This window comes from Megalobrama amblycephala, linkage group LG17 (genome assembly GCF_018812025.1).
Source record: "Megalobrama amblycephala isolate DHTTF-2021 linkage group LG17, ASM1881202v1, whole genome shotgun sequence".
NCBI classification, from domain to species: domain Eukaryota; kingdom Metazoa; phylum Chordata; class Actinopteri; order Cypriniformes; family Xenocyprididae; genus Megalobrama; species Megalobrama amblycephala.
The window spans coordinates 23,470,539-23,489,419 of record NC_063060.1 but is presented as its reverse complement, the minus strand read 5'-3'; the positions used below and the strand labels follow the sequence as shown (position 1 = coordinate 23,489,419).

Here is an 18,881-nt window from a genome sequence, read left to right as displayed (position 1 = left end):
TTTCTGAAGGATCATGTGACACTGAAGACTGGAGTAATGATGCTGAAAATTCAGCTTTGTCATCAAGGCAATAAATTTTAAAATATATTCAAACAGAAAACGGTTATTTTAGATTTTAATAATATTTCATGTTTTAACTGTATTTTGATCAAATAAATGTAGATTTGGTCAGCATAAAAAATATTGCCCCACACAAACCTTTGAACTTTTGTAGTGTAAATATGTAGTGATTTATTCAAGATTTAAAGTTTTAAAGTTTCAGTGAAAACTGATCAAGCTCACACAGCAACAGCCTGCAAAGCTCCACAGATTTCTGCAGAACTGGAACAATCATCATTAATAAATTCTTAAAAAATTAAAATGATCTGAACATCTTTAAAATTAAGCTAATTAGATAATATAAAATAATATAAGACTTGCATAAAAATAGCGATATATATATTTTTTGTTGCAGTGAAGTCAGTGCTGTTGTGATGTTTACAGGTGATCTGACAGTATTACAAAAAACCAAAATCATATCTAATTATTTCAATCATTCAGATTGCTTTTTCAATCATAACTTGTTGACAGTGTGGCTTGATTGTATTCAAAAGAGTGACCCCACAATACTAAAGCAATGATGACTTGAGATCCATTCTGGGTCTTGCATGGAGAGTGTTTAGTAGCTCGCTGCGTACTCACTCCCTTCTAGTCCCCGACTCAACAGAGCAAACTCTTTCACAATGTCCTTCATCCGTCGCTTACTCGCTTGTTCCCTGTGCGAATAGTTAAACAGAAGAAATTAATATTAAATGTTTAGAAAGTGCCTGACTGTCTGGTGTTCTGGTGCTAATGCTAATGTCATGGCCCTACCTGAGGATCTGCTGGCAGAAGTGTTCTTTGTGCTCAGCGGTGAGATGTGAGCTGGGGAAGCCAGGGGGCAGAAGAGCCTCTCTGAGCCACAGAGACAGAACACTGGGACAGTTACGACTCAGTGAGAACAAGACCTCCGCGTAGTGCTCAGCCAGACTGCTTGGACTCTGACCCCCAATAGCCTGTGTTGGACAATGAAATAGGTCCTTACATGCGCTATACAATGTATGCAGTATTTTATGGCTACATATTCCTATGTAACTTTCCATATGAGGTACTTGTTCCCAAAGCACTTCCATCTGTTTGTATAAGGTTCAGTGTTTACACTTTCTTAACACTGGAATAAATTATTAAATTAATCATTAAAATAAAAATAAAAAAACAGCCATAACTTAGTTTCCAAAACACTTAAAAACAGGAATTGACTGCAGGACAAATACTTTTAAATTCAATTTGGATAAACTAGCTGGTGAGTATGATATTGCTTGTATAAAACAGTTCAATAAACAGGTTTATATTGAGTAACATGCATTTTAGATATTTTTTGGCTGCCAATGAAAATAGTTTAAAAAAGTTTTCTGGTCTTTGAGCAACACAGTGGTTGTGTTTCATTCCTTAATTAATCAGCATTTTTTTTAACAAATTAGCTTAGTGAATGATTCAATGACTCGCTCATAAACACAGTGGCTGCGTCCGAAATCACATAAGTAAATACTGCACTTTGTGACTGATAAATGTTCTATATAGTATGAATTTGTGTAGACCTACATACAACATTCGCATGTTGTCACTGTCATGTGACCTAGAAGTGTCAGTTGCGTCACTTCACTGCCTTTCACAAATCCTCTGCCATGGCCTCCTGGGATAGTAAAGTGTCCATCGTATGCACACTTCAGAATCTCGCCGGAAGCAGAAGGTCATCCGGGTACTTTTTGCTTACTCTTTTATGAGTTCTGTGAATTCGGACGTGCTTTTTTTCACACACTGTTTTTCGCTTACTAGGGAAATATGCGATTTAGGATACAGCTAGTCACTTATTGTGTTTTTGAATGAATGAGCTGAAATGAAATGAGATGAATAAGTGAAAAATTCAATGACCCTCTCATAAAGACAATTACTTGTTTCCATACTAAGTGAATCAGTGTGATTGCACAAATAGGTTAAATGAATGATTCAATGACTCACTCATAAAAGACATTCACTTCATTTGCTCCTGAATTAATCAGTGTTTTTGAACGAATTGCTTTAGTGATTAAATGACTCACTCATAAAAACAGTGATTTATTTTCTTTAAAATAAATGAATCAAGTGTGTTTGAATGAAAAGGTTGAGCGAATGATTCTATGACTCATAAACACAGTCACTTAATTTGCTCCTGAATGAATTAATTTTCAATTCATTTTTCATTTGCACACCCTTAACCAACTGCATAAACAAAGACCATAATTGTACATATATTATAGTATTTCTTTCATTCATAATGTCTTGATAAATATCTATGTATTATTTTATATGATATAGTATTGTTCATTGTTAGTTAACTAATGTAGTTAACTAATGTTACTGCTATTTTTTGTTATTTGTTTTTGCATTTTTCTTGTCATTACTTGTTTTTTGTGTAATGCTTTGGCAATATTGTATGTAAACATGCCAGTAAAGAACTCTGGATTGAATCAGTTTTATTTGAACAAATTGAGTGAAAGATTCAATGACTCACTCATATGGAGAGTCTTGTTACCATACTAAGTGAATCAGTGTGATTGAACCAGTCGAATGAATGATTCATTGACTCAGTCATAAAGGTCACCTGTCAGCTACTGGTGTAATGATGTAACCTGCAGAAAGAGTGAGAAATCCCAACCACTAATGCACAGAGAGCCTGTCCAAAACCACTGATTTCTATATGACTGAATTGCCGATGGAAACATGCAGAAATATCTGACCTCTAGTAGGGTCTGAAGAAGAAGCTTGCCGTCATCCTGTAGCACCTCCCTTACTGCAGGAACATCCTCACAATGAGAGATCATCTCCGTCTGTGTCAAGAGAGCTCAGTCTGGTTAATAAATACTCCACTCAAGTTTCTGTGGTGCAGGGTCACTAATATTACAAGTACTAATGATAAAGAAACAGTTTATTAAAGTACAAGCACTAGCATTTGGGCTGTATGTTCCACTAAAGCTCTCTGTGAAGATGAACTGCTTCTTGGAACATGTTAAACGTGTTGTTCTGTACTTACAAATAGCAGACAGGTTGCTTTCAGTGTTGGAGTTTCAGGGAATTTGAATGACAAGATTCCTACATACACATAGACAGTTAATGGATAAATAAATAAATGTTGAGCATTGATAATGAGCTTGCTGAAGTGACACTCACCACAGTAGAACACAGCTTTGATATCAAGATGGTCTGAAAGATAAAGGTCTGGCTTTCTTCTCAAAACCTGCAAAGACATCAGAGAAAATCTTATAAAAAAAATAAAATAAAAAACAGGCCTAAAAAGGAAAAGGAAACATGGAAAGTTAAACAACCCTAAAAAGAAACATGGAAAAACTCTTTAAGTGGTCTTTTTTTTTTAAAGGTCATTTTGAACAATGAAAATGTATGTAAAATATTTAATCTATGCAAATATGTACACTAGTGTCTAAAGTCTGAAGACTAAGGCAAAAATAAACAACCACAGACCTGAGCATGAAGCTGCATAAATGACTCCACCACATCTGGATGATTTCTGGAGCCTACAACAACATTTCCATATGGTTAGAATGACTATAAGTCAAACGTTAAAAACAGTAATTGTAAAATTGTGCAAAGTCTTCATGTTGATGGTATTCTTTCATTTGTTTCACTAGCCAACAAGTGTTTGATTACTGAGATAAAGTGAGTAAAATGCTGGTCATGTGATCTCAACATGGCAGCCACCAAGCTTTTTATTGGCTAGTCATGTACAACATTTTAATAATATTTGTCAAATGTAATATTCATTTCTTTAGGGGTAGAACATTTTTATAGTGGTAAAAGATACTTAATATAGCTTTGAATGGATAGATAGGGAGAGCGTTTTCACATTTGGCTCCTAAACTCTGGAATAGCCTTCCTGATAATGTTAGGGGCTCAGACTCCCTCACCCAGTTTAAATCTAGATTAAAGATGCATCTCTTTAGCCAAGCATTCACATAATGCATCTCATATCGTATCAATTGCACATGACTATCTTTGCTTAATGTAATGAACAGCAGCTACGCTAATTATTCTCCATTTGCTTTTCTGTTTTATCTCGGGACACCCATCCCGAGGTGACTAGAGAGGACATCAGCTTCAGTTTGGATCCAGCCTCTTGTGAAGACTTCAGATGACCAACACCTTTGAAAAGACGGCGCCAACTCCTGCTAGTACTACAGATAATGCAACATCTGGATCAACATGCACATTCCTAAATTTCTATATATCCTAATTATTGTTAATATGTAATTCATTATTTCCAGGAGCTCATTGCTTCTACCTTCAATTAAACTGCTAACAGTGATTGTAAATTAAATTGCCTAAATTATTACATTATTAGCTAACTGCATTCTCTAAATTGTAATGTTGACTTGCATTCTCTGTAAAGCTGCTTTGAAACGATATGTATCGTGAAACGCGCTATACAAATAAATGTGAATTGAATAGCTTGCCCCAAAAATGTAAATTCTGTCATCATTTACTTACCCTCATGTCATTCCAAACCTGTATGACTTTATTTCTTCTGTGGAACACAAAACAAAATATTCTGAAGTATGTTTAGATGGTCCAAAACAACACTGGCTTTTATTATTTTTTATTGTAAGAAAAAAATAACACTTTTTCAAACACTTTTATGTTCCACAGAAGAAAGAAAGCAATAGAGGTTTGTCGGAAGCTTAGTAATGGTGACGTTGAAGTCATGTAGTTTGTTTATAGCCTACGTTTAACTTTTAAATTTACGTTTACTTTGTGTTTTACTACTGTTTTTTTACTTCTGATGATTATTTAGGCTTTAAAATTCACAAAACTTGGCTGTGTCCAAAATTAAGTACTTGTTTTGAATAATTAATTATTTTGCTATTTTTTATACAGTATGAATGTGTGTAGTATGAATGTAACGTGGTCATACTACATTCATCATGTTGTCATTTTTATGTGACCTACCAGTGTCAGTTGCTTCATTTCACTGGCATTCACAAATCCTCTGCCATGGCCTCATGGGATAGTGAAGTGAGCATTGGATGCACGTTTCAAAATCTCACTGGAAGTAGGTCATCTGGGTACTTTTTGCCTACTCTTTTATGAGTTCTGTGAATACTGTATTACTCTTGTCACATACTGTTTTTCTACTGTAAAGTACGGAAGTATGCGATTTCAGATGCAGCCGTTGTGTTTATTTGTGAGGATTATCTTAATAAACTTTTGTTGGTCACAGAGCTTATTTTCTGCAATAATCCAAAAGTCAATGGAAAAATCCTTCTGGGTTTTTGTCAAGGAAACCAGGTTGATGCTAACTTCCGGATTGGTGTACAAAAAATTGTCATCACTGCAGCAATCTATGGATTGGTCACTTTAAATACAGACCTCAATAGAACTTATTGTTGATATGTTGATAGTGACTCATTCTAATCTCTTACCTAGCTGAAAAATGGACATGGTGATGTTGGTAATCAGCTCTAAAAGGGAAGTAATTGGAGAAAGATGATCCTTCTCACAGCCAAAAATGTGAACTAACTGGAGGGAAACGTGAAAGGCATAAACACATTATGACACTCAACTTATCAAGCAAACACAAAAATGTTTGTTTTATGAAGTAGACCGTGTCTTTACTTGTCGTGCAAGGTCTAAAGCCGAGGATTGTGGGTAAGCGCCAAACATCTGACCAATGAGCTCACAGAGCTGGGACACCAGTGGTGCAAAGTCATGGATAAGGGTCTTCAGTGATTTCTCAAAGACAGCACACACCGCCTGAGTTGAGGAGAGAGAAAAGTGAATCTTTCATACGCTGAACATACAAACACGTTTACCTAAACTTACCTCTAACACCTCAGGTTCATTCAGCCACTTGTTGAGAACAGTCTGGATTAAAGGGAAGGCCTGCTGCAGCACAACCACCACCTGAGAAATGACCAGAACAGCTGTCAAACGACACGTACTGTTGATTGTTCATTTTACAGGTCTGTTTGATTCAAACACGCTTGCTAATGAACAAAACTGATTGGAGTTTGAGCCTTGATATTTGTCATACCGGGTTGTTGTTGTGTGGCTGTGTTTGAACAGGCCTCATCACTTCCAATCTTTCACTTTGCTTATTCAGGTCAAATGTAGAGAATAGATTCGACAGCAGGCCAAGGATGTGGACAGTAGGAATCTTATTAGCAGGGCTGGGCTGCATCAAAGGTAAAAGAGGAAAAATACTGAGAAAAGCAAACAGTTTGGTCTGTTTTATAAATGTTAAATAAATGTTGGATATTGTGTTATATTGTTTTTTTGTAAATGTAAAAGGTCTGCAAAGTTTCAAAGATCAAAGTGCACATAATGGAGTTAGTGTCTCTCAAAAGAAAGAATCAATTCTGAACTGCCTGAAAAGAGTTGTCAGAGTTGTCAGTCTTATTTCCTACACAAACCTACATAGGTTTGTAACAAATTTGCATAATGCCAGCCCTTTGACCAGCCCTCAAACACTGTGTATTTGTAGCTGAGGCCTGGGAGAGTTTGGTTCGTGTTGTCGATACAAAACAACACTGGTGGACACCATTGTCTTTAAAGGTCCCGTTTTTCGTGGTTTTTTGAAGCTTTGATTGTGTTTATAGTGTGCAATATAACATGTGTTCATGTTTCGCGTGTAAAAAAACACAGTATTTTTCACATAATTTACTTATCTGTATACCGCTGTTTCCACTGTCATAAAAACGGGCTGATGACTTCCTTGTTCTATGAAGTCCCTCCTTCAGAAATACGTAACGAGTTCTGATTGTGCCAGCGGTTCCTGTGTTGTGATTCGACAGCAGTTTAGCGCATCTTGCCCGGAAAGGTCACGCCTCTTACCATAACGTGGAGATGCACGCGCTCAGTGTTATTGTAAACATGTCTTTAATTTTACCCTATCAATTTGAGCCGGAATCAGACCCGGTGATTGGACTGCGGGATGAAAATAACAGCGTTTTGACGACATGGCGACAAACACACTCTACAAACGCAACTCTTGTGTATTCCTGTGGGCGGAGGTTAGTCAAAAAACTGTTTTAGTGACGTCATTAAAGAAGGAAGTAGAGGGATGTAGTCCAAACTGGCCGTTCGATGTAGGCGACTTCTGTTAAATAAAATATCTCGCTTGGCATTGAACTTTGAGCTTTAAAATTTTACAGATTTTATTTATACTCTAACAACAACATTACACACTAACTAAAGTTTGAAACATGGGATCACGAAGAACGGGACCTTTAACTGAATGGATATTTTTCAAAATATCTTCTTTTGTGTTCCACCAAACTCAGTCATACAGGTTTGGAGCGACATGTTGGTTTAAAGTTAACTATAAAACTTCTTTGTAACTATATTTATATTGTTCTATACAAATACATTTTCTCTTCAGGTTTCGGATTACTCTAATAGTATTTGAATTAAGCATACACAGACATTATTGCACCTCACCAGCTCATTGGCCAGTTTCTCCAGCTGCTGGATGTGGGGGGTGACCAGAGAGAGCAGCTTCCCCAGAATCTCTTCACTGGGCAGGGCTGAGAGCAGGAAACCCAGCGCCTGCATTATCCACATGCACTGCGGGCTCTGTACAGAAGACTTACTGTCAGTCTTACTGTCATATAACTATTAATTAAGCACGATAAAGATTTAACTAAAGATAGCTAAAGATCTGGTAATCCTTATAAGCTTTTTGGCCACTTTTAACCAATTTCAATGATTTTCCCAATCTGAGTAGAGTAAAAGCTTGGTACATTTTTTTAGATATGCAATCTGAAGAACCACAGAAAAAACAAAACTAGACTTCCATGAGTCTAAAGTGGTTATAAAAAAAGTCACACCGTGGCTGTTTATGACCGACCATAGCAATCTTTTAAATATGGGTTGAATGAAATCTATATATCAGCCAACCAAAACTAATCAAACACACATGGCTTGGACTTACTTTATGGATCTCTTTGACAAGCACCGCCTGAGAGACCGAAAACACCACAGTGAATTTAGTACATTACTCACTGACACTGGTTTGGTACAACAACAGTGGTACTTCTAGGCAAAAGTTTTTTTAAAACCTGTGAGACGGCCATGATGTCACTGGCGTGAAGGTGGAGGTGATGCCGACACTCTCTGCAGATTCTCTTCAGAGCTGAGACACAAGACACGGACAGATCTGGGTTGGACAGACCATGCAAGACCACAGGAAGGACACTCGCCAACATGAGCGAATGATCGGCCAACCACTCAGCCAAAGAGCCTACAAGAAACAATGACAGAAGTCAGTTACTTTCAACCCTACAAATAACTTTCACAAATACTGTATAATGGCAAAAATAACAACAAAAGAAATAATTATTATTATTTGCTGAAAAAAAAAAACAATCCATATGTTTTTATTGCTGTAGTTTAATGATCATTTAATTATTGAAAGCAACTACTAAAACAAAATGATGCAGATATTTTTCACAGCCATTTTATTACCATTTGTTTTTATTCTGAAGGTTATATCTGAAGAATACTAATGTTTATAAATGACCTATGGTGAACATGATGGTCTCAGCCAGCTGGATGTTGTTTGCAGTGATCAGAGGAATCAGACCGATCAGTCCTGGAATGACATCTGAGTAACTGACATCTACTGTCTCAGCAATGGATTGAAAACCAAACAGCAGAGCCTCTATATCCTCCACGGGAGAGAGGGAGATAACAGAGATATTGTTCATTATAATACATGACATTTATATTATATATACACCATATTTATAAGACATTAGTGTAACATTAGGACTGACTTGCCATGAGGAGAGGCGTGTAGTGTCCGTCAGCAGTGTGCCTAGTTTATCATACAGGTTTCTGAGAAGCTCTGGACCCAGCAGCTCATACACATACATCAGAGTATCAGAGATGTCAACCCTGAGATCCAATTAAACATGCTTATTATTGCATTATCATGCAAATTAAAAATAAATGAACAACTGAATCAGTTATAGTGTTTTAGCAATCCAGAAAAACTGTAAGCAGACTGATTTGAAATATTTAATGGTGTTTTCCAGGGCATCAGTGAACACAATCCTGATTTTAAGTATTAAACCTTTTCCTATCTAAAAAACATCTTATGAAGAGGAACTTATAATGGAAGTAAATGGAGGCAATTTTTGGAGGATTTCAAAGCAGAAATGTGAAGATCATAATTTTATGAAAGCACTTACAATAATTCTTCTTTTAAAACTTATCTGATTTGAGTTAAGTCAAGTCATTTTTACACTAAAATCATGTTAACATGATATTGTTTATATACATGTCAACATGATTTTGGTGTAAAAAATGACTAACCGCTTGTCTTGTGGATAAACTATTGAAACAGTGAGCATTTTAAAATTTACAGAAATGTTGGGACGTTTTTAAATTTGAATAAAATGAAAACTAAAAGACTTTCAAATCACATGAGCCAATATTTTATTCACAATAGAACATAGATAACATAACAAATGTTCAAACTGAGAAATTTTACAATTTTATGTACAAAATGAGCTCATTTCAAATTTGATGCCTGCTTCAGGTCTCAAAATAGTTGGGACGGGGGCATGTTTACCATGGTGTAGCATCTCCTCTCCTTTTCAAAACTGTTTGAAGATATCTGGGCATCAAGGTTTTATGAGTTTCTGGAGTTTTGGTGTTGGAATTTGGTCCCATTCTTGCCTGATATAGGTTTCCAGCTGCTGAAGAGTTCGTGGTCGTCTTTGACGTATTTTTCTCTATAGGTGAAAGATCTTGACTGCCAATTCAGCACCAGACTCTTCTATGACGAAGCCATGCTGTTGTAATAGCTGCAGTATGTGGTTTTGCATTGTCCTGCTGAAATACACAAGGCCTTCCCTGAAATATACATCGTCTGGAGGGGAGCATATGTTGCTCTCAAACATTTATATACCTTTCAGCATTCATAGTGCCTTCCAAAACATGCCAGCTGCCCATACCGTATGCACTTATGCACCTCCTATACCATCAGAGAAGCTGGAAGGTCTCCCTCCTCACAGGCATCCAATAAAGGTCTTCGGCCTTGTCCCTTACGCACAGAGATTTGTCAAGTTTCTCTGAAACTTTTGATGATGTTATGCACTGTAAATGATGAGATTTGCAAAGTCTTTGCAATTTGACATTGAGGAACATTGTTTTTAAAGTTTTCCACAATCTTTTTACACACTCTTTCACAGCTCTGCCCATCTTTACTTCTGAGAGACTCTGCCTCTCTAAGACATCCCTTTTATAGCTTATCATGTTACAGACCTGATATAAATTAACTTAATTAGTTGCTAGATGTTCTCCTAGCTGAATCTTTTCAAAATTTCTTGCTTTTTCAGCCATTTGTTGCCCCTGTGCCAACTTTTTTGAGACCTGTAGCAGGCATCAAATTTGATATGAGCTAATTTAGTGGATAAAAGTGTAAATTTTCTCATTTTAAACATTTGTTATGTTATCTATGTTCTATTGTGAATAAAATATTGGCTCATGTGATTTGAAAGCCTTTTAGTTTTCTCTTTATTCAAATTTAAAAAATGTCCCAACATTTCCGGAATTCAGGTTGTACCAATTGGCCCCATTCACTTCAATTGTCTCACTGCAACCCTGATTTTTGCTTTTTTAAAGGAAAATAATTATAATAATTGTGCTTTTTGAATTGTGCTGTTATATAACTTCCTTCTTAAAAATCTAGTTTAACCTGTAGGTCCTGAACTGCTCTTTATCATCTGCGGACCATGTGGCGTAGTCCTCATCTCTGGGAAAACAGGCCTTCTGCAGCAGAACATCCACCAGCTGGAAGTACACAGGTCTGTAGATTTGTAGATAGAGTGTCTGCCTCTCAGCATCCAATGACGTAATCTCATCCTGAAACAAGCAGCCGAAACGACACCACCAGCATTCAAAACCTCATATCTGCTCAAGTCAATGCAATACCAGTTGGCACCACACTTGATTGATGTTTCTGGGTGGACCTGTACCTGTAGGGTGTACCAGAATGTGAGTGTGAGAGAGCTGGAGGTCTCATCCACAGGGTAATGTCCAGGTGAACCAGTGCAGGACATAATCATGCTCACTAGAGCCTGAAAGCCCTGCCAGTGATCCACCTGCTCCAGAAGAGTCCTGGGAAGTTGAAAGGGGAAAAAGGTTTCATCAAACAGACAAGGGCAGTCAAATGATGAATTGGCCTTCTCAAATAGGCCCAGGCCATCTGAGGTCATATTAGACTTTTAATAATGGGAGATTAATGATGCATATAAATCATTATGTCCAACCTGCAATGTGTTTCTCCCAGAGCTACAGCAATGCGACAGATTCCATGAGACGTCTCCATGTCTCCATCCTGCACCGCCTTCTTTAGCTGCTCCTGAAGACCCAGAACCTGAGGAACAACCTTCAGCAGACTGTCTGCAAACCTCCACATGAACAAACACACAGAGTAATAATGAATTTTTATGGTCAACCTTCTGTGCACTGGGGGTTTGAAGGAAATAGACTTGATTGACAATTAGTTTCAAGTGATGGTTAGTTTCCTTGTGTAGGGGACAATTTAATCAGATCATATAATCACACATTTTTTCCCTCAAATTAGCAGCCAATATTGAATATTTAATTGTTCTGTTTATGCATAAAATTTGTTAATTTCTTTAAAAATGCAAACACAAACTAAATACCAACTAATAATTTAAAACCATTGGTTTTAAGATTCTCAGCTCTGCAGGGATGTTATTTGAATATTTTTTTCTATAGCACATTTCTAAAGGAATATGAATCTCATGAATCTTTCATACTGAATATTATCAGACTGTGAAATATTAATGTAGCTTTTACTGTTTTTTTTTTGTTTGTTTATTTAATTTTCTTTATTCAGTAACAAAGTAGTATAGAGAGGTAGATTTATAACATCTGCTATTTTTTAATTTTTTTCCTTAATATGAAAATGATTATCAGATTATCGGTTTCAGAGTTTGAATACGAGTTCATTTTCATATACATTACATCTAAATTGTATTAATATGCATTACATACACAGGCTTCAATAAAGTATTATATATTGTAATCAAAATACAATAACTAAAATAATGTATTTCTAGAAAAGGGATCATATGGTGGCATGCTATATTAGAAGAACAGATGCAATAACTACCTAGCAACACCATTGTAACCACCTACAACACCCTAAAATATCCAGAACACCCTAGCAACTTCATAGTGACATCCTATAAACCAAACAGAATACCCTAACAATCATATAGAGATAGATCGACAACATTATGGCAGCTAGATGCACTGGCAAACACAACTCAGAATTTCTTTCAAATAATGTAAAATTAATATGGTTATTCAGTTATCTATCAATTTTTACCTTGTAAATTGATAAATGTCATGGCCTAATGGTTAGAGAATCAGACTTGTAAACCGAAGGTTGTGAGTTCAATTCTCAATACCAGTAGGAAACGACTGAGGTGCTCTTGAACAAAGCACCTAAGCCCCAATCACTCCCCAGGCGCCGCAGCAAATGGCTGCTCACTGCTCCAGGTGTGTGTGTCCACAGTTTGCTGTGTGTGTGTTCACTACGCACTGCTCCTAATGTGTGTGCACTAACTTGGATGGGTTAAATCCAGAGGACAAATTCCAAGTATGGGTTGCAATACTTGGCCTTCATGTCACTTCACTTCAAAATTTCTCGTAATAAACAAACACTATAAAATGGTATTTGTTACCTTAAAGAGTATTTCTGCATGATTTATCCCATACATTGATGTATTTAAGTTGATTAAGAGATATTAAATAAAAAATTTTACTTAATTAAAATAAATTTAGATGTTACCATTTTTAGGTTACCATTTTTTCAGTGTACTGTCCATAAACACTATCCATTTGTATAGAACTTAATGTGATGCATATTTGTGAGTCATACATAAATTAAACGGGTAAGATTTCTACACTTAAAGGTGCCCTAGAATTAAAAATGTAATTTACCTTGGCATAGTTAAATAACAAGAGTTCAGTACATGGAAATGACATACAGTGAGTCTCAAACTCCATTGTTTCCTCCTTCTTATATAAATCTCATTTGTTTAAAAGACCTCAGAAGAACAGGCGAATCTCAACATAACACCGACTGTTACGTAACAGTCGGGATCATTAATATGTACGCCCCCAATATTTGCATATGCCAGCCCATGTTCAAGGCATTAGACAAGGGCAGCCAGTATTAACGTATGGATCTGTGCACAGCTGAATCATCAGACTAGGTAAGCAAGCAAGGACAATAGCGAAAAATGGCAGATGGAGCGATAATAACTGACATGATCCATGATATCGTGATATTTTTAGTGATATTTGTAAATTGTCTTTCTAAAAGTTTCGTTAGCATGTTGCTAATGTACTGTTAAATGTGGTTAAAGTTACCATCATTTCTTACTGTATTCACGGAGACAAGACTGTCATTATTTAAATTTTTTAAACACTTGCAGTCTGTATAATTCATAAACACAACTTCATTCTTTATAAATCTCTCCAACAGTGTAGCATTAGCCCTTAGCCACGGAGCACTATCAAACTCATTCATAACCAAATGTAAACATCCAAATAAATACCATACTTACGCAATTAGACATGCTGCATGATGAACACTTTGTAAAGATCCATTTTGAGGGTTATATTAGCTGTGTGAACTTTGTTTATGCTGTTTAAGGCAAGCGCGAGCTCCAGGGGCGGGGAGCACGAGAATTTAAAGGGGCCGCAGCCTGAATCGGTGCATATTTATTGATGCCCCAAAATAGGCAGTTAAAAAAAAATTAATAAAAAAAAAATCTATGGGGTATTTTGAGCTGAAACTTCACAGACACATTCAGGGGACACCTTAGACTTATATTACATCTTTTAAAAAAACGTTCTATGGCACCTTTAAAAAATCATGGCATAGATAATTATTAACTATTTGCATCTATTTGATTTTATTTAAATAATCATATTTCAATCAAATCAGCTATTAATTGTGAAAACTGACCTGTTTCATTTATGTATTACTGACACATATACACCAGTTTGTTTATGTTAAAACTGCATAATCCAAATGGATGGAAATTTTATGTGAAATTTAAATATATAAATCTTAAAGTACACCTATTATGCCCTCATACACTGAAGTTCAGACGCTGTTTTCATCACTGTGAATCCACTTTGCAAGCACTTCACAAGGATGAGGAGCTGAAATTCATATATGGTTATGGGCGTTTGGCTTCCATCATGTGCTGTAAGCGGTAGACCAATCACAACAGACTGGGCCATCTGACCAATAAGAGCAGAGAAGGCTCTCAGTAAGGAGGGGTTTAGAGAGACTGAATCTTCAAGCAAACCATTTTCAGACTCTATGAGAAATGAGGTGATGTGCAATGTATATTATGAGAAAATTAAAGTTTTTTTTGACCTTGGATGAATGTAAACATATTGTAGGAGACCTCCAAAACAGAATTAGGAACATTTAAAATAGCTTAATAGTACAATAACGTGACACGAGAAAGGAAACGGTTAACATGATATAGAGTGAAACTATACTCAGAACTATTACTATAATGAGTGACAGGAAATAGTGCTTGTTTTGACATTATATTCTCTGTTATAATGGTGTATCTCACCTCTGACAATCAGGCTGTGAGATGATGTTGACGATGGTTTCTACAGCCATGTCAAAGAGCTCAGATTCCTTAAGGTGGGCAAAGCAGCTCTGTAGCAGCCCCTCGCTGTCTTTTAAAGTGATGTCCAGCGTGAGCCAAGAGGACACACACCTCATCACCCGCTCTCTGACCCCACAGGGTGCATCAGCCCGCTGCAGTAACTGCTGGAGCAGGGAGCAGATGGAGCTCCACTCCACAGCCAGAGCGCTTCTGAGCTGGGAACGTCGAGAGGCCGTGATCCTGCTGCTCTGAAGCTCCTCGGGCAGAACGGCGAGGATTTCTAGAAGCACGAGGCATCGGGCCTGACCGTCAGCCTCTGTCACACCCTCCCCTGTCTGGAAGGCACACAGAAGATCTGGTACTGCGGTTGGCCATGTTTCGGGTAAGATGTGAAGGACCAAAGAGGCCAGAGCAACACAGAGTCTCGTCAGCACCATCTTGGGCCCGGATGCAAACTGGCCAACCTGGGCGATGAGCTGCGAGCGAAGGGAGTCTAATTGGCCAGTCGGGAGGTCGGACCAATGGCGGGAGATTTTAGCATGTAATGTGCTTGCCCCAAAGAACTGGATCTCAGGAACCTAATGTAAAACAGAATAAATAAGAACTACAAATCTAATGCAATGAAATTCATACATTTTAAAGTGTGCCTTAGTCTCCCCTACTGCTTACTTTGTCTGGCTGGAGCAAAGCCCAGCAGAAGTGCCATGCTTCTGGTGATGCCTGGGCTTGTGTGAGCCACTTCTGGGCCACATTCTTCTTGTCCATATCAGGATCATAGTAGAGCTGCTGAAGAGCCTAAAGAACACCAGGAAAGATTGCTTCTAATATATACAGTCAAACCAAAATTTATTCAGACACCTTGAACATTTCATTCATTATTACAGTTTATTCACTAAGTTTAAAAAAATGGTAATAAAATATGACAAGATCTCAGAGTTAAACTGTGTCAGAAAAAAATAATCTTAATTATGTCAGATAACACTTAAGAAAAACATGGTCAGGTCAAAGTGTCTGAATAAATTTTGGTTCCAAATTTTTATCAATTTTACTGGTAGTCCACTGTATGAAGAATTTTTGCGTATAATATGTCACAGTTTACTTTATTTTGCTATCCTCATAAATGAACTATAGTGTCCTGCACCCACTAGTAAAAATATATCCAAAATTTCAAAAAATGTCTGAATAATTTTTGGTTTGACTGTATATACAATATAACACCAGTCAAAAGTTTGGATTCATTAAGATTTTTTTAAAGGTGCCCTAGAATTAAAAAGTGAATTTACCTTGGCATAGTTGAATAACAAGAGTTCAGTACATGGAAATGACATACAGTGAGTATCAAACTCCATTGTTTCCTCCTTCTTATCTCATTTGTTTAAAAGACCTCCGACGAACAGGCGAATCTCAACATAACACCGACTGTTACGTAACATTCGGGATCATTAATATGCACGCCCCCAATATTTGCATATGTCAGCCCATGTTCAAGGCATTAGACAAGGGCAGGACGTCTGGATCTGTGCACAGCTGAATTATCAGACTAGGTAAGCAAGCAAGGACAACAGCAAAAATGGCAGATGGAGCAATAATAACTGACATGATCCATGATATCATGATATTTTTAGTGATATTTGTAAATTGTCTTTCTAAAAGTTTCGTTAGCATGTTGCTAATGTACTGTTAAATGTGGTTAAAGTTACCATCGTTTCTTACTGTATTCACGGAGACAAGAGCCGTCGCTATTTTCATTTTTGAAATGAATTTTGCAGTCTGTATAATTCATAAACACAATTTCATTCTTTATAAATCTCTCCAACAGTGTGTAATGTTAGCTTTAGCCACGGAGCATAGCCTCAAACTCATTCAGAATCAAATGTAAACATCCAAATAAATACTGTACTTACGCGATTAGACATGCTGCATGACGAACACTTTGTAAAGATCCATTTTGAGGGTTAAATTAGCTGTGTGAACTTTGTTTATGCTGGTTAAGGCAAGCGCGAGCTCCGTGGGCGGGGAGCAGGAGAATTTAAAGGGGCCGTGCAGCCTGAATTGGCGCATATTTAATGATGCCCCCAAAATAGGCAGTTAAAAAAATTTATAAAAAAAAAAATCTATGGGGTATTTTGAGCTGAAACTTCACAGACACATTCAGGGGACACCTTAGACTTATATTACATCTTTTAAAAAGATGTTCTACGGCACCTTTAATTTTTTTGATCGAAGTATCTTATGCTCACAAAGACTGCATTTATTTGATCAGCAGTGATACTGTGACATATTACTATTTGCTAAATATTACTATTTACTACCATTTTCTACAAATTACCATCTTGCTTCGCAAGAAATTTAAGTTTTTGCTGCTTAATATTTTTGTGGAAACTGTGATACACTACCATTCAAACATTTGGGGCAAGTTTTTTTTAAAGAAATGAATTACTATTTTTTTTCAGCGAGGACGCACTAAATTGACAAAAAGTGACAGACATTTATAATGTTTAAAAAAAAATTATATTTCTCATCAAGGTTGCATTTATTGGTAAATTTCAGCAGCCATTACTTCAGTCTACAGTGTCACAGTTTTTGCTGTTATTTTTTTATGTGTATGTGAAAACAATGATTTTTTTTTCAGAATTCACTGATGAATAGCATTTATTATTTTAATAGAAATCCTTTTTTGTAACATTATAAAAGTGTTTCCTGTCACAATTTAACACACCCTTGATGAATAAAAGTATTTGTTTAAAAAAAAAAAAATAGCCCAAACTTTTGAATGGTAGTGTTTCAAAAAAATATTTATCGGCACAACTGATTTCAACATTGATAATAATAAGAAATGTTTCTTGAACAGCAAAACATCATATTAGAATGATTTCTGAAGGATCATGTGACAACGAAGACTGGAGGAATGATGCTTAAAATTAAATTTTAATTTGAAGATATATTGAAATCAAATTTAAATCAAAACATTTATATTTAATTACACTAATAACATTGCACAATATTTCTGTTTTTACTGTATTTTTGATCAAATAAATGCAGCCTTTGTGAACATAGGAGACTTTTTCAAAAACATAAAACAAAAAAAGCCTTAATGATTCTAAACTTTTGACCGGTAGGTGATATTACCATATTCTTTCCCCTAAAAGTGTGTATTGAGTGCATAGATAAGATGCAACTGAAATCACAGGACACAATGGAGAAGCATAATATAAACCAACCAGCCACCAAATCCCCCACATGCTGACAGTTATTATTAGACTAGAACAGCTTACAGAGAATATCAAGTTACTTTCCACTTCCATTCCTATATTGTCCCGAACCGCATAAGAACAAACAAATACAAACGTGTGGCTTTGCTCGACTGTTAGTGGAATTATGGGAATATGAAGGAATAGAGGCCTCAGGGACAGCATTCCCCAAACCAAAAGCTACAGCTTACCATCAGCCCTGAATGGAGCTGATGAAATCTACTTCTATTGAATTTGCTCTAGCCTCAGATTTTATATCTCCAAACTCTGGCAGTTTTGATTTACATCTTGTGCTGCTTACTAAAATGTATGGTTATCACACATACCTTTAAACTCAAGTGTTAGGAATAATTCACACCCTTAAGTGCAAAATGCAAATAGTTTTTTGCAAAGTGAAAAACTAGATTTAGGCACAAAAATAACTGTTGTTAAAATATGATGTTTTAAGCAGTGACAAAAGAGTTCTGCAGTGTCCAAATGGTGACCATCTAAACTAATAGGTAACAGTTTCCCTTTTACTTTTATATAACATTTATGTGAAATGTTATAAGGAATATGTTACTAGTCTCATACACAAATTGGTTGAGTGACTGACATGTTATTGTGTTTCTGTGAGTCAGTTTGGCCATACAGTAGCTACAGTCTACTCACCCTCTCCACCGCCTCCACTGTGAACTCCTCTGCATTCACTGACTCCATTCTCAATTAGGTTCCTTATATCCTATTCTTGTGCTCTGTGACGGCCAGTATTCAGTGGTACTTTTTTGAGGGGGTGTTTGTGGAGTCTCGTCAGGTCATGTGTGTGTTTGTGCGCGCGCGCGGGGGGCAGCTCTAACAGGATGGTCCACCAGCACACACGTGGGTCGCACTAAATAAC

General features: G+C 36.6%; 1 protein-coding gene across 1 annotated transcript; it reads right to left on the bottom strand.

Annotated features, from left to right (window-relative positions):
- Positions 1-21: 21 nt before the first annotated feature.
- Positions 22-18,872, bottom strand: ipo13a (importin 13a). The gene is made up of 21 exons (XM_048164843.1): positions 18,656-18,872; positions 15,423-15,548; positions 14,715-15,331; positions 11,346-11,486; positions 11,052-11,193; positions 10,772-10,938; positions 8,844-8,964; positions 8,588-8,735; positions 8,127-8,308; positions 8,000-8,026; positions 7,507-7,641; positions 6,101-6,241; positions 5,890-5,970; positions 5,683-5,820; positions 5,490-5,586; positions 3,535-3,587; positions 3,226-3,292; positions 3,089-3,147; positions 2,796-2,885; positions 853-1,034; positions 22-755 (listed from the first exon to the last, which is right to left on the bottom strand). The coding sequence occupies exons 1-21, from the start codon at positions 18,701-18,703 to the stop codon at positions 659-661; spliced, it is 2,859 nt and encodes a 952-aa protein (XP_048020800.1). The 5' UTR covers positions 18,704-18,872; the 3' UTR covers positions 22-658.
- Positions 18,873-18,881: the final 9 nt, after the last annotated feature.